General features: G+C 46.4%; 2 protein-coding genes across 8 annotated transcripts in view; one reads left to right on the top strand and one right to left on the bottom strand.

Annotated features, from left to right (window-relative positions):
• Nucleotides 1-1281: 1281 nt before the first annotated feature.
• On the top strand, nt 1282-5980 carry LOC122386850. 2 transcript variants are annotated; one of them, XM_043376521.1, is made up of 4 exons: nt 1287-1557; nt 1781-1886; nt 2147-2237; nt 5625-5980. In XM_043376521.1, exons 1-4 carry the CDS (start codon nt 1530-1532, stop codon nt 5862-5864), a joined length of 465 nt encoding a protein of 154 aa, XP_043232456.1. In that variant the 5' UTR covers nt 1287-1529; the 3' UTR covers nt 5865-5980. The 2 variants fall into 2 exon arrangements, 1 of the variants encoding a protein (XP_043232456.1); XR_006257440.1 differs by lacking the exon at nt 2147-2237 and having other exon boundaries at nt 1282-1557.
• A 389-nt stretch (nt 5981-6369) lies between these two features.
• The window catches only part of LOC122386848 (GTP-binding protein Rheb homolog), a 40627-nt gene continuing 21997 nt past the window's right edge, over nt 6370-24999 (bottom strand). The window contains exons 1-7 of one of the 6 annotated variants that reach the window (XM_043376517.1): nt 21056-21308; nt 18464-18516; nt 15959-16043; nt 14649-14720; nt 8893-9100; nt 7512-7641; nt 6370-7101 (exon numbers count right to left, since the gene is read on the bottom strand). In XM_043376517.1, coding sequence (XP_043232452.1) covers nt 7012-7101; nt 7512-7641; nt 8893-9100; nt 14649-14720; nt 15959-16007 — 549 coding nt within the window. In that variant the 5' untranslated portion in view covers nt 16008-16043; nt 18464-18516; nt 21056-21308 and the 3' untranslated portion in view covers nt 6370-7011. Of the gene's footprint in view, nt 7102-7511; nt 7642-8892; nt 9101-14648; nt 14721-15958; nt 16044-18463; nt 18517-21051; nt 21312-24999 lie in introns of those variants that run through there. The other 5 variants (XM_043376519.1, XM_043376516.1, XM_043376515.1 and 2 more) reach the window with 5 other exon arrangements.

Here is a 24999-nt window from a genome sequence, read left to right as displayed (position 1 = left end):
CGAACACAGTGGTGGCCGAAATTTTTAAATCGGACCATAAACAAAGATTCTACAGGGTACGGGGACTAAAATTAACGTTTAAAGTGACCTTGACCTTGACCTATGACCTTGACCTCGGATTTCTTTGAATGTGCTACTGCTTCTCGATGAGACAAACACAGTGGTGGCCGCAATTTTCCGATAGCTCCAAAAATGAAGATTTTATAGGGTACGGCGATTTTTAAAGTGACCTTGACCTTGACCTATGACCTTGACCTCGGATTTTTTTGAATGTGCTACTGCTTCTGGATGAGACCAACATACTGGTGGTCGAATTTTTCAAATCGGACCATAAACAAAGATTCTACAGGGTACGCAGTATTTTGACCTCTCAAGGTCAAACGGTTTGACCTAGGAAAAAAAGGTCACCATTTTCGAACTCAGCGTGCCATGGGCTATCTGTATGCCAATTTTGAGCGAAATCATTACTCGAATTTGAATCCGAATACGAATACGACGCTAACTTTATGGACATGTAGTGTTGGAGGCAGCCCCCACCGGACACGATTTGGTAGCCGAGGTCTGTGACGTCAGCCGGGCGTGAAGTTTTCCCTTCACCATAGGCTTTACACACAAACTTGCCGAAGTTCATGCCAGGATAGCCCGGCCTGAAAGTGCAAAACTGAATAAATTTTGCCCTCATTAGATTCAGTGCTTCATTTTATAACTAAAAACGTCCGTTATTAGGCCTCAATGAAGGTACAAAGTACTCAAAATCGAAATTCAAGAAGATGCTGTCCGAGCACAATCTGGTAACATCACGTGACTTCTTTTCAGCAGATTATTGATAATTTCAGGATATATTCACACGATTGCTGCCTAAAACATCATAAATAATACATTTGCAGCATTTATTACTTCCGTTTAAGTCATAACCTTGTAAAATGCAAAGTGTATCATGGTAGTCACGTGACCAAAGGTATAACAGGGGGTTGGGACAAACACTCAAAGGATTTCGAGTTTATTAATTAAATTATATAATTTTCATGGTGGAATTGAAAGATTGTATTTTTTCCTAATAGCATACAAATTTTTGTATGTAAAATATTTTCCTTACGGGTGAAATTCTCCATATAAGAAATATCAGTGACGTCACCAGGGCTTTACTCAAAACATCGGATCTACCTGTTTATTATAGGTATCTTGGTTGGAGGAATAGGCTTGTTGACGTCTCCATGGAAACCCAATTTGACACGTGTAAGAGCAGCGTGCTGCTGTCACCGGTGAAACAGGACCTTGGTCTCGCCGGGTGGCAGTTATGGAGTGTGTGGTGGGATCAGCCGGTCGCCCAAAGAAACGGATGGAGACCGTAAAAGATTTATACTACATTTACCTATGCATCTTTTTTTTAGAAAGAATACCAGCGACCTGAATATTTTTCATTTTTGTTCCAGTACTCGAGATCAGCGACGCATCGCCAAGTGTTCAAGAGACACGTCTGGCCGTTACACGATCACAAGGAAGGCTGGGATCACGCCAGAGCGGAGAAGATGGCATACTTCGCCTGGACAGGAAGCGGTACGTTTCGGAGTCGCAAGCCGAGTTCTCAGATGAATTTTATTAGCAAAGCTGTCCACTTAGTACGAATTCTGTTCACGGTTATTTGGTCGTACCATGGTCGCACAACTGGACGGACTCAGACCGCTATGTAGGCGTGTCTGTAACATTTTGATTGTGAATTAGGTAACAGCTACAAAAAGAAGCGAAAAATATGAAAACATTTTCCCTTTTCAATTTTCAGTGGAAGCTACGTGCGATATTGTCAAACTCGACGACGAATATTACAAACACAATGTCGCCTTTGGAGTTCAGAAGCATTCGCCATATAAGCAATTCTTCGATTACCAGTAAGTACCTATAGGTAAAGTAGATCATACTTTACTTTTCCCGATTGCTAGCCGACCACGCCTTCTGCAATTTTCCCGACACAACTTCAGTCATCAGTCGCGAGTCGAGTCTCGAAATAAGCGGTAAGGGCCGGTAAATCCATAGGTACCATAGTCAACTTTGATGATTTAGATAAAAAGTATTCACTCATAAGTCCTCACTCGTTAGATTCCAAGGTCTCATGCCACAGCTGAGGACAGTTTCACCTCTTGCCCCGCAGCCTGTTTCGCCTCATAGAAAGCGGCCTGCTGAAACACACTGCCGACCGAGAGCTATCCAAGAGGGAATCGTGTGATGACCGGGAGATGAAGGTCAGAAATGAACTTCAGTCTCGTGTAATACAAATGAAAGTTTAGACTCGCGCGATGGCTAAGATGGTCAGATTATTGCTGTTAACAAAAAAGTGTCAATGGAATTGCGAGACTGAATTGTCCCAACTATCGGGACGCGGTACCGTCTGTTAGTTCACTCTGTCAGGCTGTTGGGCCGCTGCAAGTCACTTTGTAAGTCCGCTGACCGCTGTGCGTGTGATAGTCCGTTCTGTGCGACTGTCAGACTGCTGAATGTGTCCGTAAGTCTGTTAAATACTCTGCCAAACTGTGGGCCGTAGAACCTGTTTGTTAGTCCTCTGAATGTGTCCGTATGTCTGCTAGTCTATTTAGTCCAGGCGCGGATCCAGCGGGGGGCGGCGGGGGCGGCCGCCCCCCCCCCTCCATCCGAAAAGGCGCCCATAGCCCGCGGCAGAGAGGGCGACCCGAGCAGAAGAGCGCGCGACACAGCAAAGGTTGAGGAGAAATAGGGCGCCTCCAGCAGAAGTTGGGCTCACCAAGCAGAAGAGCGACGCCCAATTGCCCATTCCAAGCAGATGAGAGTCGCCCAAGCAGCAGATGGGCGCCCCCAGCAGAAGAGGGGCGTCTTATTACAAGAGTAAAAAGATACCTTCTGTTCAAGAGGGGCGCCCCTGGCAGCGGAAGGGCACCCCCAGCAGGAGAAAGCACCCCTGAAGAGGAGCGACGCCCCAGCAAACGGAGAGAGGCGCCCCTATTCCGAGAAGAAGAGGGGCGCCCTGACAGCAGATGGGCGCCCCAGCAAAAAAAAGGAGCCCCACGCGTCTTATTACAAGAGTAAAAAGATACCTCCTGTTCAAGAGGGGCGCCCCTGGCAGCGGAAGGGCCCCCCCCCCCCCAGCAGGAGAAAGCACCCCTGAAGAGGAGCGACACCCCAGCGAACGGAGAGAGGCGCCCCATTCCGAGAAGAAGTGGGGCGCCCTGACAGCAGATGGGCGCCCCAGCAAAAAAGGAGCCCCATAAGAAGAAAATGGGTGCCACTGGCAGAAGAGGGGCGCCCCCGGCAGCGGAAGGGGCCCAGCAGGAGAGAATGATCTCCAGCAGGAGATGGGCGCCCCCAGTAGCAGAGGGGCGCCCCAGCAGAAGAGAGGCGCCCCAGCAGAAGAGAGGCGCCACAGCAAAAGTTGATCAGAAATAGGGAGTCTCCGGCAGAGGTTTGGCTCGCCGAGCAGGATAGGGGCGCCCCATTGACATTATCCGGCAGAAGAGAGTTGCCCCGGCAGCAGATGCGCGCCCCAGCAGGTAGCAGTTGTTGGGTGCCCCCAGTAGAAGAGGGGCGCCTCATTACAAGAAGAAAAGGAGCATATTCTGCGCAAGGGGGCGCTCCTGACAGCGGAAGGGCAGCCCCAGCAGAGGAGCGGTGCCCCAGAAAAAGGAGGGGGTGCCCCACTCCGAACAAAAGAGGGGCGCCCCAGCAAAAAAAGAGGAGCCCCATAAGAAGAAAAAGGGTGTCGCTGGCAGAAAAGAGACGTCCCCCGCAGTGGAAGGGCGCCCCCAGAAGAGGTGTCTCCAGCAAAAGAGAAGTGCCCCCTGCAGAACAGGCAAACGTTGGACAGAAATGGGGCGCCTCCAGCATAATTAGGGGTCGCCCAACAAGAGAGGGTCGCCCCATTCACAGTAGAAAAAGGGACTCCCCAGCAGCAAAGGGGCGCCCTAACAGAACAGGTGCACTCCAAGTAGAAGTGTGACGCATCAGGAAGAAGAAGGGCGCTTCTAGCAGAAGATGGGCGTCCCAGATAAGTGGGTCGCCTACAGCAAATTGGTAGTTCTCAAGAAATGAGGCGACTCAAGCAAAGTGGGCCTCCCCATGAGGGATTGGGCGATCCAAGCAGAGGCTGGGCGCCCCCAGGAGAAGTGAGGCAAACCAGCATAAGTGAGACGCCTCCAGAAAAAAAGAGGGAAATCACCGGGAGAAGAAGGATGCACCAGCAAATGGAGGCCACCTTTTGCTAATATTTTTTTGCTAACGTAGCGGCGCCCAGCTACGACTTTTAACCCGCGCCGTGCTGGTGGTCTGAGTTTTCCGAATTCCGCGTTGTCCTGGGGGGGGGGGGGAGGTCACGCCCCCTCGTCTAACTCGGCTCCTAGGTCGCGTAGCGACACGCGGTAAGCGGTTTTCTAGGTTAGGTCAAATAAGGTCAGGTCACCAAAGGTCATCAAAGGTAAAATGTTGCCTATTTCAACATTTTTCGAAACACCGGCACAAACCTAGCTCGGAAACCAATAGAGCTATAGTGCCGCGGTAAAGCGCATTTAATAGCCCTTTCAAAGGTGTTTCTGTAAACTGCCCTCAAAATTGACCTCTGGTCAACGGATTAGCCTCCAGAGGGCAAAACTCTAAAAATAGCAGTTTTACGAACAATGTTCTCCTGCAATAGCTTTTGACTCAAGAGAGTCTCGGCATTACGTTTGCCAGCATTGCGTTTCTGTCGTCGAGACGCGTCGAATGCACTATAGGATGCTGGATGATCTTGAAAGGTAATTTTGAGAATTTGACCTCAGGTCAAGGTCATGACATCACCGGGAAATGTCATGTTGCATATCAGTCGATCCGTATCGTCAAGCTGAGCACAACTGAGGTGTTTTTATCGTTCTAGCATGTATCTATCAAAAGTTATTTTCAAAAAACTGTTGTGGACCTTTCATGACCTGGGATGACCTGTGGGACATAATGAATGGTCGGTCACAGGTGCAATTTTCTTATTCAGTGTGTTAATTTTACATGTATCCTAATGCTTGCGATTGTCTAGAATGGCGCTCGTCCAAAAGAGATGCCGTTCAGTTGTCTCCCATAAACTTAGGTATATACCTAATGGAGATTGGAGATGTCGTAAAACTGACCTGACCTTAGCTCACAAATATCAAAATTCCGAGAGATACATTTCATGAATATTGATGCTTTCATCAATCGCTGACAGTTTCAAAGCGACCGTTCAGTCGGTATAGCAATGGTGAGCATTTTAACTTTTTGGGGTTATGTCACTTGGCATGACCTGGTGACCTGCCGTTGCATGACCCGGGCCTGACATTTTTACAACATGTGCAGAAAAGATGCATGATAAGGTGTGCTAAAAACGGCGGCGCTGCGCACAACTGTTTTTCAGATATTTGCAGAAAAAAAAACTGAGGGGGAGCATGACAACGTCCCCCAGCACGGCGCGGGTTTGACGACGGTTTGGCGCCCCTTCGTATGAAGCGCCCCCGAATTGCCAGGTCGCCCCTATTTTGACTTGCCGCCCCCCCTCCCGAAAATTCCTGGATCCGCCCCTGATTTAGTCAAGACTGTCGGGCCGCCTGTCTGTAGGGCAGACGTGTACCTATTTATTACTGAGGTCACTGTGCGTTTTGCAGGGTCTCGGTCTGCCCAGCGTGGTGTCGGCGCTGGCGCTACTGGCTGGCGGACACCTGCTGAGCCTGCTGGTACTGGTTGCTGAGCTGCTCTGGTGCTGGCGAGCTGCGATCAGCAGACACCGACCGCTCAGAGCAACTACACGCCGTCCAACAAAACCGCCCAGAGTCCACCACAGCTCAGCAATCGTCGTTCGGGACAATAGCATTGCTATCTCTTGGAAATTGGTATCGAAGAACTGAGTGCCCACTGTGATCTAAATTCTAAATGTGTCGCCATGTTGAACCTTGTTTGCTTCGTTTATGAGTTCTGTTTCGCACTGGCCATGATCGACGAATGATCAAACGTAGGTACACCACTTATTTTATGACCAAGAAAGGGACGATAGGCTGACAGAGACTGGATAACTTACGCAGTTGCTGAAGGAAGACATTGCTATGTGCTACAGCCTACAAGTATGACAATATGTATATGCGATGGTCATCAGGTAGAGATGCATTACAACAAACTCCGGAGAAGCACCGGGAGTCCCTTCTGTTTCAAACCAGAGCTTGAATTGGAGGGGGGAAGAGGGGAGAAAAGTGGACAAAACACGGGAGTCGTTCCTGTGAGGTACTCTCTGCGCTGTACACAGTATACACATGTGACATATTTCGAACTCATTTTACATATTCTTCAATGGTTAAATGACCCTTGAAAAAAGCGAATTTCCCTCAATGCGACCGTAAAATTCAAGGAAAGGTGGCACACCATATATTTATTTATTCATCTCAATGTTTCCACAAAAAAAAAACTATAAGAGTCTTATCCGGAACATTGACCAAGCACAAAGCCGACAATGTCTAGCACAAGACTGCGGCACGACGTTCATCACTAGTAAGAGTCGTGCGATATCCATTCGTCAGTCACAGTATGCAAAGCACTGGAGTTAAAATAACATCAGCCGCCTCCACCACACAATTAGTGGTGCTCCAGTGTGTTGAACCCACGACGAATAATTCAAAGACAAGGAAAAGTCTATTGAATTAGTATCATAAAAATGCATGAACCCCACTTCCCATCTACGCACCGACATGTGCAGCGGAACATCTCGGCTCGATTGAATATGTCAACGATATAACGAGCTCCGCCTTGTTACTTGCTCCACGACAGCTCGCGTCCTTGGGCGGGCGCGTACAAACAAATACGAACGCTCATACTCTCAAACACACACACATATACGCACATAATGCATACATACCAACAACCACCCGCACACACACATACATACCCTCCCACGCCAACGCCCGACCCGCGCCGCGATATCGACTTCACTGAATCTGACACGGCCGGGCCAGCGTCCTCCCACGGGACGCCAAAATCACTACTTGCCGCCGAGGAGAGCTTGCCTCACTGGATGACACAGTTGGAGTCCTTGGGGGCGTTGCCGTCGGCCCGCTCCATTTCAACAACGAGCTGGCTGAAGACATCCGCCACCGACTGTTGTCGGCACACACAGCCCAAAACGAACTCGTGTCAAGTGGCATCACTCACCATGGATATTTCATATAGGTATGCATCACATTTGGCCCGTGAATATTTTATTTATTCGCCTACTTGTTAATTACTCTTTCCATTATAATAATTAGAAATGGAGCTTTTCATATGAAAGCAAAATGGTTAAAGTTAACTGATTGCCAAACCACATCGACAATAACCTTAATTCAGATACCGAATATCGAATTGGTAAAACAAGACATTGGGTACATCAAATGGTTGTTACTCATTGGTAAGCAGTTGTAACTCGTCGAGAGTTGGTATTTATAGTCCATTACATGACCGCGTAAAGGGAGCTTAAAACGCCATGAAGGTAAATTTGACATCTACAGTGATATACGAACTTAACTCACCTCATTTCGCTTTGCTGACGTCTCGAGAAAGAGGGCACCCCACTGATCGGCCAGTCGTTTGCCTTCCTCGTACGTGATCTCACGCTCACGATGAAGGTCCGTTTTGTTTCCAACAACAACCATAGGGAGGCTGCGAAGAGGTTTTTTTTTATCAAATATATAGTTGTTAACGTTTATGATAAGAAAAACGTTTGTAATTAGCTGTGCAAAATCCCTCATTATTACATGGCTCGTATACTAACTGGGTGAGAGATAATTATGACTGTTGGCCGCATTTTTCACATTTGATTTCCCTCTGAGGGATTGCATATTTTTATCTATGACACCATGACAACGGGCAATAGTAATCCGCGCGTGCTCTAACCTTTTTCAATTTTCCTTTGATCCGGGCGACATATTTAGCGACATTTATTAGCGAGTGGGAGCCTGGCCATATGATAAAGTGGTAGGGGTAGGGCAGAAAAAAAAACACATTTTCCTATGTGACCCATTGTAGCCCCTGGGCGAAGACCTCAACGTCAACGAGTTGCTCTCAGCTACGCCTCGGACAATAAAGAATGTTTCGGTCGCCACCCTCGGGCTACAGTAACGTCACATCGGACAATAATTTTTACTTTTGCCCGCTATACGGCCAAACAGTAACCATATATCCTCCGAGACGAACCAGCGAGGGAAAAATAAATAATGCCACTGATGTCACTATCTTGTTTTGATATGAATCACCAGATACCCCGGCCAAGATATTCTCATTAAATGCTTTTTGGGGAGGTAAATCAACACGTGGGGTGGTTAACAGCAGCGAGGAAAGCTAAATGTGACAACACTCTTAGATAGCTTGTGTGCATTAAATAGATAGCACCATAGCATGATAGATAGCAGTGATGCATTTTAAACAAATACGATAAAGCTTCCAAGTTAGACGATAATTCGTATCAAATTTGTTTGCACGTCATGGTCTGTAGGCATCTGTAGCTTAGCTACCGTCCACCACCCACAGCTCCTGCCCAACGCCCACTACCCACAACCCACAACCCACAACCCACTACCCACCACCTACCACCCATCGCCTACCAGCCACCACCTACCACCCACAGCTCCTGCCCACCTCCCCTGTCGGACAGGATTGCCGTGCACGATATCTATGTCTGAGTACGCGACCGACAGTGACCAATCCTTATCGTATGGTGACGTGTTCTCCCGCACAATCAGCGGACTGATGATGGTACCAACAGCCCCGTCGAGCACTGGCTAGAGCTGCGGCGCCTACTGCTATTGCTTTGTGCATTAAACACTATCTATGCTTCAAATGGCCTATGCTTTAGGTGACTGCCTTGTGTACCTGAATTCCAATAGCAAGACCTGATTAGATCAGGCGACTCACTTGACTTCGCCGGTGAGGTCGAGCAGCCGATCGTGGATCGAGCGGACTACTTCGAAGCTTTTCTGAGAGTTGATGCTGTAGACCAGCACGTAGCCGTGAACGTCCATCGTGTACTGACTCGGCATGATGGAATACTCGTCCTGACCAGCCGTGTCCACAATCTTAATTTCGTAGTCCTGACCTCGCACCTTCACCACCTTTGAGAACGCTGTGGAGAAAGAAATGAACGAAATAAGTGAGGTCTGCCTAAGCTAAGACCAGTATAACGCCTTTTGGGGCGACTAACGGAGCGAGCGAGAGGGTGGGCCTTGCACGTGCGAAATTGCGAGGAGGTGCCTCCAACTGACTTGTGCACGGCACCCTACTAACCGGTCTCTAGCGACGTGCCAAATTTGGGCACAATTAGCCCAGTCGTTCTCGAGATCTGGAAGCGGCACCCTGCACGTGCGCACGTGCAAAATGGGTCCCAACTGACTTGTGCACGGCACCCTACTAACCGGTCCCTAACTGTGTACCAAATTTGAGCGCAATCGGTCGAGCCGTTCTCGAGATCTGGAAACGACCCCTGCACGTGCGCACGCGCAGCAGCACCCCAACTCTGGCACGTGGATATGCAGTGCCAAGTGGGTGCCTACCTACATGCCAACTTTCAGCGCAATCGGCCAAGTAGTTACCGAGATATTGCAACAATTACAAAACGGACACCTCTTCTTTTTGCACGTGGCACGTGCATAAGGAGTCACCCACATGCATCAGGAATAGTCCAATACTTGGTAGAAGGAATGAAGCTACCCTACAAAAATTACCGCGTGTAAATCGGTCAAGTGGTTGCTGAGATATAAGCCTCGCAAAAGCGTGACCACGGCCGGCCGGCCGGCTGGCCGGCCGGCCGGCCGCTCATACTCAGAAATTTCCGTTAATCTAAGGAAAGACTACGCTCGCTTCGCTCGCTCCGTAATACCAGTATAACGCCTTTTGGGGCGACTAACGGAGCGAGCGAGAGGGTGGGCCTTGCACGTGCGAAATTGCGAGGGGGTACCTCCAACTGACTTGTGCACGGCACCCTTCTAACCGGTCTCTAGCGATGTGCCAAATTTGAGCACAATCGGCCCAGCCGTTCTCGAGATCTGGAAGCGGCACCCTGCACGTGCGCACGTGCAAAATGGGTCCCAACTGACTTGTGCACGGCACCCTACTAACTGCTTTCAACTTTGCTTTCAACTTTGCTTTCAACTGCCAACTTTCAGCACAATCGGCCCAGTAGTTACCGAGATATTGCAACAATTACAAAACTGACACCTCTTCGTTTTGCACGTGGCACGTGCATAAGGGGTCACCCACATGCATCAGGAATAGTCCAATACTTGGTAGAAGAAATGAGGCTACCCTACAAAAATTACCGCATGTAAATCGGTCAAGTGGTTGCTGAGATATAAGCCTCGCAAAATCGTGACCACGGCCGGCCGGCCGGCCGGCCGCTCATACTCAGAAATTTCCGTTAATCTTAAGGAAAGACTACGCTCGCTTCGCTCGCTCCGTAAAAAGAAACACCGAATCACGAACAAAGAATAAGCTTAACCGGACGGTGAAGCTAATCGGTAATTATGAACATTCAGTGTCCCAAGCTAGAGTATCTTGTGAATGTCGGAGTGGAAAGAAGGTAGGAATTAACAGTTGCAAAGTATATTCCTCGCAAGCAATATAAATAATTTCGCGATCTTTTTGCAAGCTGAGGCCTGTTTCACTAACAAATAAAGTGTGTAATTACAAAGAAAAAACTTGAGTTTAAAAGAAATAATTACCAACATTTGAAATTTGGATTTCACGAAACCTTCGGACATGAATTTTGAGTTTAAAATTTACCAACTTTTTACAAGAAAAAAGTTTGTAAGAAACATCGAAATCGCAAACTTTCTGTTTCACGAAGACCAAAAACTTGAAAGAAAACGTTGTACTTACAAACCCGTAATTCCAGTGGCCCTTACGTTTGGAATTTTATTACTTTTCGCGCAATGATGCAAAGCAATCAATTATTTAAAACAAATATGATATGCTGAGTCATTATATGCTCTTTTTTACTTAGCACAATCCCTACGAACCAGCTGCGAGCAATAAATAAATATCGTCATGTTTTGTCATTCGCGCGCCATAATTGCATTCAACAGTCTTCTGCTGTCAAATATTTTGCGTGTTATTTTCTTTCAATAATAAGATATGGTGAACTATCATCTATATTACTATTTGAGGAGGGTGCGTCTGTCCGTTACCGAGGTCCCGACTTGGTGCTGCTTTGCGTGGACTACAGGCCAGACCGTTGCACCTACCGCGCTGAAATTTGCACAACTTATAGATCAAGGATGCGCGACGTGCCTTTGAGGGGTCTCAGCTCGATCGGATTGATAGGGAGCGCGAGGCGCGTGCTCAAAAAGTGCAAATTCGCGTCATAGACTTTACATGTATAAATCGGCGTGCGAAATCGGGCGAAAACGGCTAATTTTGGCCGACACGGGTCCAGTCCCCGTGCAATATCTTGGTGACCAGGGATCCGACCGGCACGAGGAAAACAGCATCGTGTAGGTACAGAATTGAACGGGCTATTGAATGGTGTGCAATGCAGAGGATAGCACGCGCCACGTGCACCGGAGAGGGCACTTTTATTTGAAAAATTGCGGTTTTTGAGGGATTTTGGAATTAATTTTATTTTTAGGTGACCGTTAAACGGAGTGAGTTGAATCAACGCCTTTTTGCAAGAGAAAGGTACCGCCTCTCATATAAAAATTGTGAAAAGCTGATTGATCCAAATCAAGGTGGTGCAAATCACAGGAGAAAATGGTGTTTGTCAATTTTGTGCCACTTTATTAATCACACGGGGTTTGCTGCATAACCTGATACCTTTGGCAATTGAATATGGTCCCATTGGATAGAGCATTCAATTCTGTCCAATATTCACTCTTCATTTTTGCATGATTAGCAACAGTATCCTTAAAAATGTAAATGTTCCAAACCATTACATTGTCATTTTTAGCGAAATTCATCGATGGCCCTCAAAAGACTTCACGCCAGTTTTCGAATCATTCTAAAGTAGAACGCATGATAATACGACACGGGCACCTCGATGCGATGTATCTTTTTGTTTTCTTACAAAATGCTTGGCCGTCAAAAAGCAATCGAACGAAATGGATATCTACCAACCAAATCGACACAGACCAACCCAATACCCACGGGTCAAAAAATCCCCCCTTTGCGTTGCGGAGCACGCGGGTAACCCTAGTTTATACCATTCAGAAACAGCATCATTATTTTTAATTTATTCCTGCAATTTCTGACATGAATACTAGACATAGTTTGATAAAAAGAAGCAATATCTGTAACATGTTATAGTTCTTGATTAAAAACAATTTTACAGTTTACAAGTTTATTTACCAACTCTTTTTATCGGAGGTGCCGCTGGTGATGAAGTTTAGTGAAATCCGATTTTACATAGTTTGCAAAAATACTTATGAATTGTAAAGTTCAAACACTTGTAATCGCAAGTTTTTAGTGAAACAGGCCTCAGTTTGTAATTGTTATCTAACGTTCAACGCAGCGACATCATGTCTCACAAATACGTGATTACGAGCGAGCGAGCGAACGAAGTCTTTTCAATATAACCGAAAAATATCAGATGTTGCCAGTGAACAAGGCTGATAAATAAAGCCGAACTATTTTGTTATAATATTTAGTTTTCCTCAGCGAAGCCCGTTTTGAAAACAATTAACTTTTTATCGAAAAATATCAGCATGAGCGGCCCGGCCCGGCCCGGCCCGTAACGCTTTTGAGAGGCTTATAGCTCAGCAGCCGCTGGACCGATTGGCCTGCGGCATGTTTTGCTGGGTAGCCCGATCCCTTCTATCCCATAATTGACTACTTTTGATACATCTCATACTTTACTCATACTCATACTCTCATACTTTTGAGAGGCCTCTATCTCGGTAGCCGCTTGGGCAATTGGCATGCGGTAATCATCCCTTCTAAGAAACAAACGATACTCTTGATGCTCGTGAGTGACCCCCATTGCACGTACAAAATGCCAAAAGAAGAGGTGTCAAATTTGTTCCCATTTCGATAATTCGGTAATTACTGGGGCGATTTCACTGAAACTTGGCATACAGGCAGGCACCCACCAGGAAATGCATTCCCATGTGTTATCGTGCGCAAGTGCAGGGGGCGCTTCCATATCTCGAAATATATCAGTATGCCATCAGTATGGCATACTGATGGCTTGCAAGGAATATACTTTCCACTCCGACATCGACCCAGCCATCAGTATGGCTGGGTCGATTGAGCTCAAATTTGGCACATCGCTAGAGACCGGGAAGTATGGTGCCGTGCACAAGTCAGTTAGAAGTACCCCCTCGCAATTCCGCATGAGAAAGGCTCACCCTCTCGCTCGCTCGTTTGTCGCCCCAAAAGGCGTTTTACTAGTAAAATAAAATTTGAGTAAGCAGCACTAATAAGTAGGAAAGACCCGGGAGGTATGGGCCCCCTGGAGGTATGGGCCATCGCAGTTTTGAAGAAGTGTTGCGTATTTTTACACACTTGACCGCGTAAAGTAGCAGCCATTCCGTTATACAACCCACGTGATTTTCAAAATCTTCCTCAGTCTTCTTTGGCAATGAGCGGTGATAAAGCGTCTTTGCCCTCTTCGAGTAAAATACTGTACAATGTACATACAGAAAATTGATGATAAATTTGAACCAGACTCGTTTTATTATGTCAGACCAATGCTACCATAAAGTTTAAAGCATGCAAATTAAGACTGGATAGACAATTTGAAGCTTTCTTGCAAGATTATGAACTGAGACGCTACGCAAATGCTGGCATCCTAACCGGGAGGTTCGGGCCACCCACCCCCGTTGATCCTAAATCAATAAAAAGATACTTTCATTGAGTGTCATCTTCAATAAGTTTTATTTTTGTCGTGCAGGGTTAAAAATTTAACTTCAAATTTCATTCGAACAGAAAAACATTATTTATTTTATTTCATGGTGCATGATTGAGTTTACCAAAACAAATATGTGCCCAAGTGACCTCCATGAAGTAAGCTGTTGGCCGATTATGCGGTTCCTGGGCTCTAAGAGAGATCAAAGTAGATACCAGCTACGAGTATTGTTCTCATTGTCGAGAAAAGAATATGAAACATGGCACCGGCCCATACCTCCCGGGCCATGGCCCATACCTCCCGGTGTATTTTGGTGGATCGAAAAGGCACATTATTTATTGAAAGTTATCTCGAGACAAAATAGTTGATCCGAGATGCCTAACAGCAGGCACACTTTGCAGGCGAAAGGCAATTTCACGTGCACAGAGTGAAAAACCGGGTCTAGCCACTGCCAACTGGAAGAAAATTGCCTTTTTACAAAACCGGCCCATACCTCCCAGGTCTCCCCTAGAGGGTAAGGACCATAGGTAAAAAGTTATGAATAAATCCACCAGTCCAGGAAGATGATTGTCCTACCATAAACCATGTAAGGTCTTTTATTATGAAGCCGACTGAGTTCCCTCACAAGAAAAATCAATTTTCTTAGGCACTATGATTATAATTTATTGGACTAATCGCCTTGGCTGAAACCTCAGCAGGCGTTTTCAACAAGATCCTAAATTTATGACCAAAGATTAATAAAACAATTCACCACTGTGTAAAATAAATTGCTGCTATTGTGTTCGCATCGAGAAGAAAAAGATATAACTGACGACTGATGAGTGGTGACACTTACTGTTTTCAATAGTTGGATCATAGGAGTCGACGAACTGGTTGTCTACAAACTGAATAGACAGAGACGATTTACCTGAAAAGCAAACACATCATGTGATCGCATATAATAGTTCCTTTCACCAAAACGAATGGTTCCGCTTGATCATGATGTGAAATATTCGTTGGTCGTCGTTAGTCGATAAGTTGTCTAAGTATAGTCAAGATCTGTTAAAAAATAATGACGATATCACTTTAGTCACGTTTTAGTCACGTCAAAGGTCAGGTCACCAGAGGTCATCAAAGGCCGAATTTCGCCGATTTTCAGACCAAATCTCAACAATTATCAACAAAGCGTAGCATAACGCGGAAACTTATAGAGCTACAGCACCGTGGAAAGGCGCACTTGATAGCTCTATTGACGCTCTTTCTGAGTATTCTCTCCGATTATCCTAAGATCAACGATTTTGCTTGCAGGGGGTAAAAAACTGCCAAAATAGGCGATTTTTGCGGAGACGATTTTCCTGCAATAAATTTTGACTCAAACCTTGCAGGATCTTATTTTTACCGGCATCGTGTTCTCGTCAAGACGTGTCGAATGAACGATGCTTTGACCTTGAAAGATAAACTTGAAAATTTGACCTCAGGTAAATGTCATGACCTGATCGGAAAAGCTTGTGTTGCATATCAGTCGATCCGTATCGTCGAGCTCAACACTATAATAGCTTTTTGCCATCGCTCTAGCATGCCCCTATCAAAAGTTATTAGCGAAAAACTGTTGCATACCTTTTGTGACCCGACATTACCTCAGTGAGAAGACCATTGACCAGGGTACACGGGTGCCATTTTCTCGTTCATTGTGTCACATTGACTATAAAAAGTGTTTAGAATGACTTTCTTCCAAAAGAGGCGCCTTTCAATTTCATCCCATTGACTTACAATGGACAGATCGCAAAATTGACTTGACCTTAGGCCACGAATATCAAATTTCCGAGATATACATTTTGTACATTACCTACTGTTGCTCTTACCAACCGCTGAATGTTTCAAAGCGATCCATCACTCGTTGTAGCTATGACAGGCAATTAAACTTTTTTATGAGGTGAGGTCACTTGACCTGACCTGACCATGAGAGACCTTGGTCTGAAAGTTTCACATATGCAGAAAAAAAAAATCATGATAAGGTGTGCCAAATACGATGGTTAAACACAGCGTTATGCCCAAAACAACATAAAGGACCGAAAAATACGCCGTTTTTAGACATTCGAAAAACCTCGGGGGGGGGGGGGGTGGTGTTCAAATACCCTCCAGCAGGTCGCGGGTTAAAATACTTACCGACCGAACGAAAACCAAGAACCGCCACCTTTCGCAGCTTTGAGGGCATATTGTAGCTGAAGACGAACCAAGTTTTAACAGCAGCCTGGAACAGAATTGAAATACAGAAATAGCTCAAAAAGACAATTACAATAATATTACAATAATATGAGCGTTCTAACATAACGAATGATCAATGATTTCATAGGAGTCGACGTCCAATAATTTCAGCCTTTCGGCATTTATGCCGTCTGTGTGGAAGCGCAGTGGCGGATCGCGAACATTTTGACCCAATCAGCATGACACCTAGGAAACAGAACGGATTTTGTGAAATGGGAGCATGTCCTTTGCCTTCATCAGTTTTCTACGAGCATAGTTCAAAAGGTCAGAATTTGTGTTACGGATGAGCGGAGATTGGAAGGTGGGCATTTGTCAACGACGTAACGTGGACTGTTATCGACACATTCTGAAAGTTCATGCGTACATTGAATTTATGTATAAGCTAACGATTACGCGCGTCGTCTCAACCAGAAAAAGAAAGCGAGCGTCGAACTAGCTTGGCCAAGGTTCTGACCTCAGGAGGCTCTACCAGGAGGACGCTCAAAATACATATTTTGTTCCCTCTAATTTATCAGACAATATCAGATTAACTCAGAGAAAAAACCGCCCACAATCGCCGAAACTAAATCACAACCTAAACCAAAAACAACAAAGGTAAGAGTAAGTCCAACAAGCAGTTTGTCTGCTAAAATAATGAAAATATCATGCATATGCATTATTCGTTCTGATATGTGTCACGTAAAAATTTGATTATTTGATAAATTATCATCTTTAAAAAGATCATGGCTGGAAAACATCAACATTATATAAGGAGCAGAAGTGAAAAGCAGAGATCCCATAACTATAATAATTAACAATACAGCCATATAAAAAGAGCAAGGGCCCTCAGAGATCAATTATGTGGACCCCAGCTAGAGACCAAAATATAAAATACTCAGGTACCTGAGTATAAATCCCTCAGAAGCTCTCTTGTGGTCATCACATGCTGCTTGGCACCCTCCCTTGGAGGAATACCAGCCACTCAGATGCAGAATGTTGACCCTCACTGGTCCATGTGGGGCCTGAGGAACCTGGCTGGACCATCAAAGGCCAGAGTGATGTAATTAGAGGTGGATAAGGGTTTTTGGAGGCCAGCTTAGAAGCACTCATAGATCTAGGCAGATTTTCAGACTTCATTGGAAGTGGTCCTTGAAGGTCAACATGGGCCAGTGTGTGGCTCTCATAGGCCTGTGTGGGAAAGAACAAGTGTGTCTCATCAGAAGCTTGCAAAGGACTCTCAACAACCTGCATTGGGTCCTCAAGACTCCTTGCTGGGCCTCAAGATCTGGAACAGGGCCTTTGGAGGAAAGCATGAACCCCAAAGCAGATCAATGCCCTCACAATATCAACTGGCCTATTGGATTGTTATGTGCCCACTCCTCCATCACTGAACCCAATGGAGAGGGCATGTGCCCCTTATATGCCACTTACCTACTGGCCACACCACTGCAACTCAACAACCAGTAAAACGCCTTTTGGGCGAAGAACGAGCGAGCGAGATAGTGAGCCCTGCACGTGCGGAAGTGCGAAAGGGTACTTCCAACGGGCTTGTGCAAAGCACCCTTCTAACCGGTCGCTAGCGGTGTGCCAAATTTGAACGCAATCGGCCCAGCCATTCCTGAGATCTGGAAGCGGCATTCTGCACGTGCGCACGTGCAAACGGGGTCCAAAATGACTTTTGCACGGCACCCTACTAACCGGTCCCCAACCGTGTACCAAATTTTAGCGCAATCGGCCCAGCCGTTCTCGAGATCTGGAAACGCCCCCTGCACGTGCGCACGTGCAGTAGCACCCTAACAGTAACACATGGGAATGCATTGCCTGGGGGGTGCCTACCTGTATGCCAAGTTTCAGCGAATTCGCCCCAGTAATTACCGAGTTACTGAAATGGGAAAAAAATTGGCACCTCTTCTTTTTGTATTTTGCACGCGCAGTGGGGGTCACTCACATAGATCAAGAGTATCCGACCTTTGGTAGAAGGGATGCAGCTACCCTACAAAAATTACCGCAAGACAATCGCCCAAGCGGCTGCTGAGATATGAGGCTCTCAAAATCACTACTTTTGCAAAACAGCTTGAACACCCTCGACTTTTCACGTGGCACGTGCCACGACGGTCACTGAGATGTATCAAAAGTAGTCAATTACGGGGTAGAAGGGATGGGGCTACCCAGCAAAAAAGACCGCAGGCCAATCGGTCTAGCGGTTGCTGAGATATAAGCCTCTCAAAAGCGTTACAGGCCGGGCCGCTCATACTGAGATTTTTCCGTTATAATGAAAAGACTCGCTTCGCTCGCTGCGCTCGCTCGCTCCGGCTCGTAACAACTAACAATGATATTAAAATGTATTTCTTCAGAATCCAGAAGACGAATAGTAATAAGGCATGTGACAGTCAGAAGAGCATGCTGCTTGAAGTTTTTCAGCCTCACCTCAGACTTTCAAGCCTATGAAGAGACAAAACAGGACTCAGATAATGGAGCACCTGTAGGCACAAAGTTCCATTAGGGGGCATCAGCATGAACTTGTAACTTCTGAGACACAGAGGTATTTTCAGTCACATTTAACCACAAAAGCCTACCAAGTACCACTGTAGATAATGCTAATGACTTCATTAATATTGGGATGACGTGGGTGATTAAAAAATGTCATGCTGATGTAAATGTGTCATGCTTATACCGTTCTGAGCTCTTACGTCTATCTTAAAAAGTAGGTGCCTACCTACCAGTAAAACGCCTTTTGGGCGAAGAACGAGCGAGCGAGATAGTGAGCCCTGCACGTGCGGAAGGGCGAGAGGGTACTTCCAACGGACTTGCGCAAAGCACCCTTCTAACCGGTCGATAGCCGTGTGCCAAATTTGAACGCAATCAGCCCAGCCGTTCCTGAGATCTGGAAGCGGCATTCTGCACGTGCGCACGTGCAAACGGGGTCCAAACTGGCTTTTGCACGGCACCCTACTAACTGGTCCCCAACCGTGTACCAAATTTGAGCGCAATCGGTCCAGCCGTTCTCGAGATCTGGAAGCGCCCCCTGCACGTGCGCACGTGCAGTAGCACCTTAACCGCAACACATGGGAATGCATTGCCTGGTGGGTGCCTACCTGTATGCCAAGTTTCAGCGAAATCGCCCCAGTAATTACCGAGTTATTAAAATGGGAACAAATTTGACACCTCTTATTGTTGTATTTTGCACGTGCACTGGGGGTGACCCACATGCATCGAGAGTATCCTATTTTTGGTAGAAGGGATGCTGCTACCCTACGAAAATTACCGCAAGTCAATCGCCCAAGCGGCTGCTGAGATATGAGCCTCTCAAAATCACTACTTTTGCAAAACAGCTTGAACACCCTTGACTTTTCACGTGGCACGTGCCACGACGGTCACTGAGGTGCATCAAAAGTAGTCAATGACGGGGTAGAAGGGATGGGGCTACCCAGCAAAAAAGACCGCAGGCTAATCGGTCCAGCGGTTGCTGAGATATAAGCCTCTCAAAAGCGTTGCAGGCCGGGCCGGGCCGGGCCGCTCATACTGAGATTTTTCTGTTATATTGAAAAGATTCGCTTCGCTCGCTGCGCTTGCTCGCTCGTAACCATGATGATGATAAATGCTAAACAGACATTCCACAGGTGAATCATATAAAATGGGTGCCTTCTGCCTACTCTATACTTTCAATGTTTAAGAAGGTAGCAATACATCATTTCACTACGCCAGTCCTCTTAATTAATATATAGGCACTGACTATCTTGCAATTTTGACAAATAATTTGCAAAAAGGTCAAGCAGCAGTCATCATTACATTCCACAAAATATTTTCCAAACAAGCCACAGATTTCAGAAATCAAGAAGCAGCTATAGTTTGTTCCATATCAAGCTTGCAGTCAGAGTTTCTTCAGCAGATCACTCCTCCGCTCAAGAATTTGCTTCTTAAAATGTAAGAGCTGTATATACAGAAATCACTCACTGCTTTCAGCAGGGCACTTCGGCTGCAAGCTTGAACCCAACAGAGTTTAATGCCCCCAAGAGTTCATTCTCTTGTGGACGGTGAAAGCAGGGTGAAAGAGGACATGAGATATGGCACACTGCCATATCTAGTCACGTGACAACTAACTAGTTTTCCCAATGCCTTCCACGGGCCAAGTTGGAATCTTGGTCACAATGGTAACGAGGCCTGCAAAGGTGAATTTAAAGAACCTTGACCAAAATTAAAGAACCTTGATCCATGTTGCATCCTGTGGCTTTCAATAGGTACTGGGAAAGTTTCATGTTCCCTGCATCAAAAAGTTAATAAAAAATCAATTTAGCTATATGCTCAAAAAATAAAAATGATGCTGCAAAATATAGAAGTCATAACCCAACAAAAAATCAAATACATTTACCTAAGCAGCTATCTCAAATCACCGGCAGATCCAGGCGGCATGGGCTTAGAGGGAAATGCCCTCCGCGGCACCCAAAATCTTTTTTTTTAGAAATTTAGTCCGAACCTTTTGATGGGAAGGATTCACAAGGACAGAGCCACCGCTAAGCGCAGCTTGTTGCGATGACCCTGCCCTCTACCCTCCGATCGCGCAATTCCGATTCTATGGCAGAATTTAGAGTCCAAAGTTTAACGTGCGCACAAAGCCGCGCACGGCCGGTCCCCTCGCTGACTTCGCCTGGCTACGGCCTGCCACCAACCGCAACCATACCTGTCAGGAGGCCCATAAATGTCGAGCGCCCGTCGCGCTTCGAACCCGGACTGTCGCATCCGGGAACGCGTGCTCTCACCACGCGGAGTCCAACGCTCTAACCAACTGAGCTACGGGACCGGCATCAACAAAAGGTGTGGCTTTTCAAGAATGGATAAAATAAACGTTTATTTGGAAGTGTTTTTAAGTGCACAGCAGTACATAAGGTATCAAAATCCAGTGTTCTTTTTTGGAATTTGGACTCTTGGATGGTATACCACCCTCCCCCCCCCCCGCAGCGTCCAAGACCACATTTCTTGTTCCGGATCCGCCAGTGATCTCAACTTCCCCAACCTACCTACCTATTGCTATCCCCTCGAAGATTGAGATTAAACCACAATCCAAAATTACTTGATCGCAGCCCTCAACACCTCAATCTGTTTAGCCGTGGACACTAATTATCACGGTCATAGAATACTAATTATTACACGGCATTAATCCACTCCTCATTCCGAGGCTCAAAACGTGCTCAAAACTCAAATTAGAAATTAAAACGTAGTACAAGGCGAATGTTTTCGGCCATGCTGAGAGCTGTTCAGTAAACCCCTTCAATCCTGCTGCCAAAGTCAAGGTCAAATAACATGACGTCAATAGCTTCACAAACATAGAAATAAAAAAACAGTTTCAAACACTAATGAAAAACAAACCCTGAAGATAGAAATAAAGTCTTTATATCTATGCTCACAAACCGCCTGTAAAATGCATCATCATGTCTCCAGTCACTGACACTCCCCTCCTCCCCTTCAACCTTCCGCCCCTCTGTCAATTTTGAATGGGCGAAAACTTCAGCAGCAGATCAGCAGAATACCCTAGCGCTGTTCGGCAGCCGGCTATTTTGTGTGCAGGGTATGACGCATTCCGCGAGCCGACGTCACGGGCGATGACGTCGGCTCGCGCGCGAGCCGAGCGCCAACGACGAACTAACGGGAACCCTAGGACACCCTCGGGGCATAAACCGCGGAGTAGCATATTGGGCGAGTCTTACAAGGGAAATTCATGTATTTTCGTTTCTCAAATGATAATCAGGAGCGCTGTTCGGCGGTCGGCTAGAGCGCTAGCCCGCGCACACATACGTGCACGTTGCCCCGGCAACGGGCTATTGACCAATGAGAAGCGCGCTACGGGGGGCACAGGTATATGAAAAATCGCAGTGACGTTGCAATTTCCTCGCTTCTCATTGGTCAATAGCCCGTTGCCGGGGCAACCAGCACGTATGTGAGCGCCGGCAAGAGTACTAGCCGGCCGCCGATCAGGGCCCGGATGTCTCTTACCTTTTTACGTATCATTTAGGCTTACCTCACACTTCAGTTGCCTAATATCTGCAACTTATTCAAACGAAGGTATTTTCAGTAAATATCAATGCTATAGACCGAAATCTTTTGAATAAAAATTCCAACCAATAGAAATAAAAATAACTTATTTTATTCCAACCATTTCCTCCAAATTCACAACATCAAAACTGACTTTAACACACATCATTCATAATAAAGCATACTAACACGCCGCTTTTGACAATTGCGGCGTCGAGTGGCGCGCTGCTAGCGCTCTTTTTCGATCGCAGAGACCCTGCACGCGCGCGAGCACACTACGTCACGTCCGGGGGGCACAGGTATATGAAAAATCGCAGTGACGTAACACTTTTCTCGCTTCTCATTGGTCAATAGCCCGTTGCCGGGGTAACGTGCACGTATGTGAGCGCGGGCAAGAGTACTAGCCGGCCGCCGATCAGGGCTCCTGAGCGCTGTTCGGCAGCCGGCTATTTTGTGTGCAGGGTATGACGCATTCCGCGAGCCGACGTCACGGGCGATGACGTCGGCTCGCGCGCGAGCCGAGCGCCAACGACAAACTAACGGGAACCCTCGGACACCCTCGGGGCATAAACCGCGGAGTAGCGTGTTGAGCGAGCCTTATAAGGGAAATTCATATATTTTCGTTTCTCAAATGATAATCAGGGTATCTCTTACCTTTTTAGGTATCATTTAGGCTTACCTAACACTTAAGTTGCCAAATATCTGCAATTTATTCAAACGAAGGCATTTTCAGTAAATATCAATGCTATAGACCGAAATCTTTTGAATAAAAACTCCAACCAATAGAAATAAAAATAACTTATTTTATTCCAACCATTTCCTCCACATTAACAACATAAAAACTCACTTTTACATACATCATTCATAATAAAGCATACTAACACGCCGCTTTAGACGATTGCGGCGTCGAGTGGCGCGCTGCTAGCGCTCTTTTTCGATCGCAGAGACCCTGCACGCGCGCGAGCACACTACGTCACGTCCGGGGGGCACAGGTATATGAAAAATCGCAGTGACGTAACACTTTTCTCGCTTCTCATTGGTCAATAGCCCGTTGCCGGGGAAACGTGCACGTATGTGAGCGCCGGCAAGAGTACTAGCTGGGCTCTGATCGGCGGCCGGCTAGTACTCTTGCCGGCGCTCACATACGTGCTGGTTGCCCCGGCAACGGGCTATTGACCAATGAGAAGCGAGGAAAGTGCAACGTCACTGCGATTTTTCATATACCTGTGCCCCCCGTAGCGCGCTTCTCATTGGTCAATAGCCCGTTGCCGGGGCAACGTGCACGTATGTGTGCGCGGGCTAGCGCGCTAGCCGGCCGCCGAACAGCGCTCCGGCCGCCGATCAGGGCTCTGAGCCGAGCTCTCTCATTCAGGTAGACATTTCCGGGGGAGTGTCTAAAAAGCAGACGAGATTAGCAGACGAGCCCATGCTCAGTAACTACTGGACCGATTTTGATAATTCTTTCATCATTTAATAGCAGGGAAATTATATAGGTGCCGTTTTTCGTTTTTTGGCGATTGGTTCACTCTGACTGGACCAATCGGACCAAAATGGTCCAGAACCATACACCCCCTTAAAGGGACCCTCCCACCTTCAAAAAAGTTAATGAATTGGCACGAAAGTGATGTCGCTCGGTTCAGAAAGAGCGAAAACGAATATCTACCAAATTTCATCGAAAAATATTCACCGGTTTTCAAGATATTAGACTTTTACTTTTGTTTACTTTTTGGGATCTCCGCTGTTCCTAGCGACTTTATTTAAAAGTGCGGCGCCGGCATTTGTTGCGCGCAAAGCAGCATATACCACCGCGTGCTACCAAACGTTTTAGTAAAAGATTTAAAAATCGTTAGATCTCCGCTGACGTCACAAATTCTAAGGGGGCATACCAATGCACTAGCCCCTTAGAATCCGAAAACTGCAAGTTTGAAATTCCATATCTCCGAATTAAAGCATTTGTCGATGTTGTGAGTGCCCAAACCGGTATTTGCAGGCCATGGCCACCAATTTGGCTATCTCAACTCAAAACTAATGTTAAAGGAAATAGTTCACTTTTAACCCGCGCCCTGCTGGGGGGGGTGTTTGAACACCCCCCCCCTGTGGTTTTTCGCGAATATCTCAAAAACGGCGGCGCGGAGCGCCGCCGTTTTTGGTACACCTTATCATACATCAATTCTACACATGTTGTGAAAATTTCAGACCAAGGTCATTCAAGGTCAGGTCACCAGGTCACTCGAAGTGACCTCACCTCATAAAAAGTTTCAATGTCTGTCATAGCTACACCGAGTGACCGATCGCTTTGAAACTTTCAGCGATTGCTAAGAGCATTAGCATGTACAAAATGTATATCTCAGAATTTTGATATCGATGACCTAAGGTCAGGTCAATTTTGCGACCTCACCATTATAAGTCAATGGGAGAAAATTGAAATGCGCCTGTTTTGGACGAAAGACATTATAAACACTCCCAAACACTGAATTACAAGTGGTTTAGACACACTGAACATGAAAATGGTGTCTGTGACCCCTGTTTATGCCCTGAGGTCATCTTAGGTCACGAATGGTATCTAACAGTTTTTCGCAAATAACTTTTGATAGAGGCATGCTAGAGCGATGAAAACGCCTTAGATGTGTTCAGCTCGACGATACGGATCGACTGATATGCAACATGACCCTTTCCGGTCAGGTCATGACCTTGACCTGAGGTCAAATTTTCAAGTTGACCTTTCAAGGTCAAATTATAGTTCGTTCGATGCGTCTTGACGAGAGGAACACGATGCCGGTAAAAGTAAGCTCGTACAATGCTTGGGTCAAAAGTTATTGCAGAAAACTGTTTCCGAAAAAATCGGCTATTTTTGCAGTTTTTGCCCCCTGCAGGCAAAACCGTTGACGTTAGGTCAAATCTGAGAAAATTACTCAGAAAGGGCGTTAATAGGGCTA

Source organism: Amphibalanus amphitrite, unplaced genomic scaffold (genome assembly GCF_019059575.1).
Source record: "Amphibalanus amphitrite isolate SeventyFive unplaced genomic scaffold, NRLGWU_Aamphi_draft 000264F_arrow, whole genome shotgun sequence".
Taxonomy (NCBI): domain Eukaryota; kingdom Metazoa; phylum Arthropoda; class Thecostraca; order Balanomorpha; family Balanidae; genus Amphibalanus; species Amphibalanus amphitrite.
The sequence above is the reverse complement of the archived record's forward strand: the minus strand, read 5'-3'. Positions and strand labels throughout refer to the sequence as shown.

Coding starts and splice junctions, on each gene's coding strand:
- LOC122386850 (XM_043376521.1), top strand. CDS start 1,530: ATGGCATACTTCGCCTGGACAGGAAGCG. Junction 1,887..2,146: donor AAGCAATTCTTCGATTACCA/GTAAGTACCTAT, acceptor CTTGCCCCGCAG/CCTGTTTCGCCTCATAGAAA. Junction 2,238..5,624: donor GTGATGACCGGGAGATGAAG/GTCAGAAATGAA, acceptor TGCGTTTTGCAG/GGTCTCGGTCTGCCCAGCGT.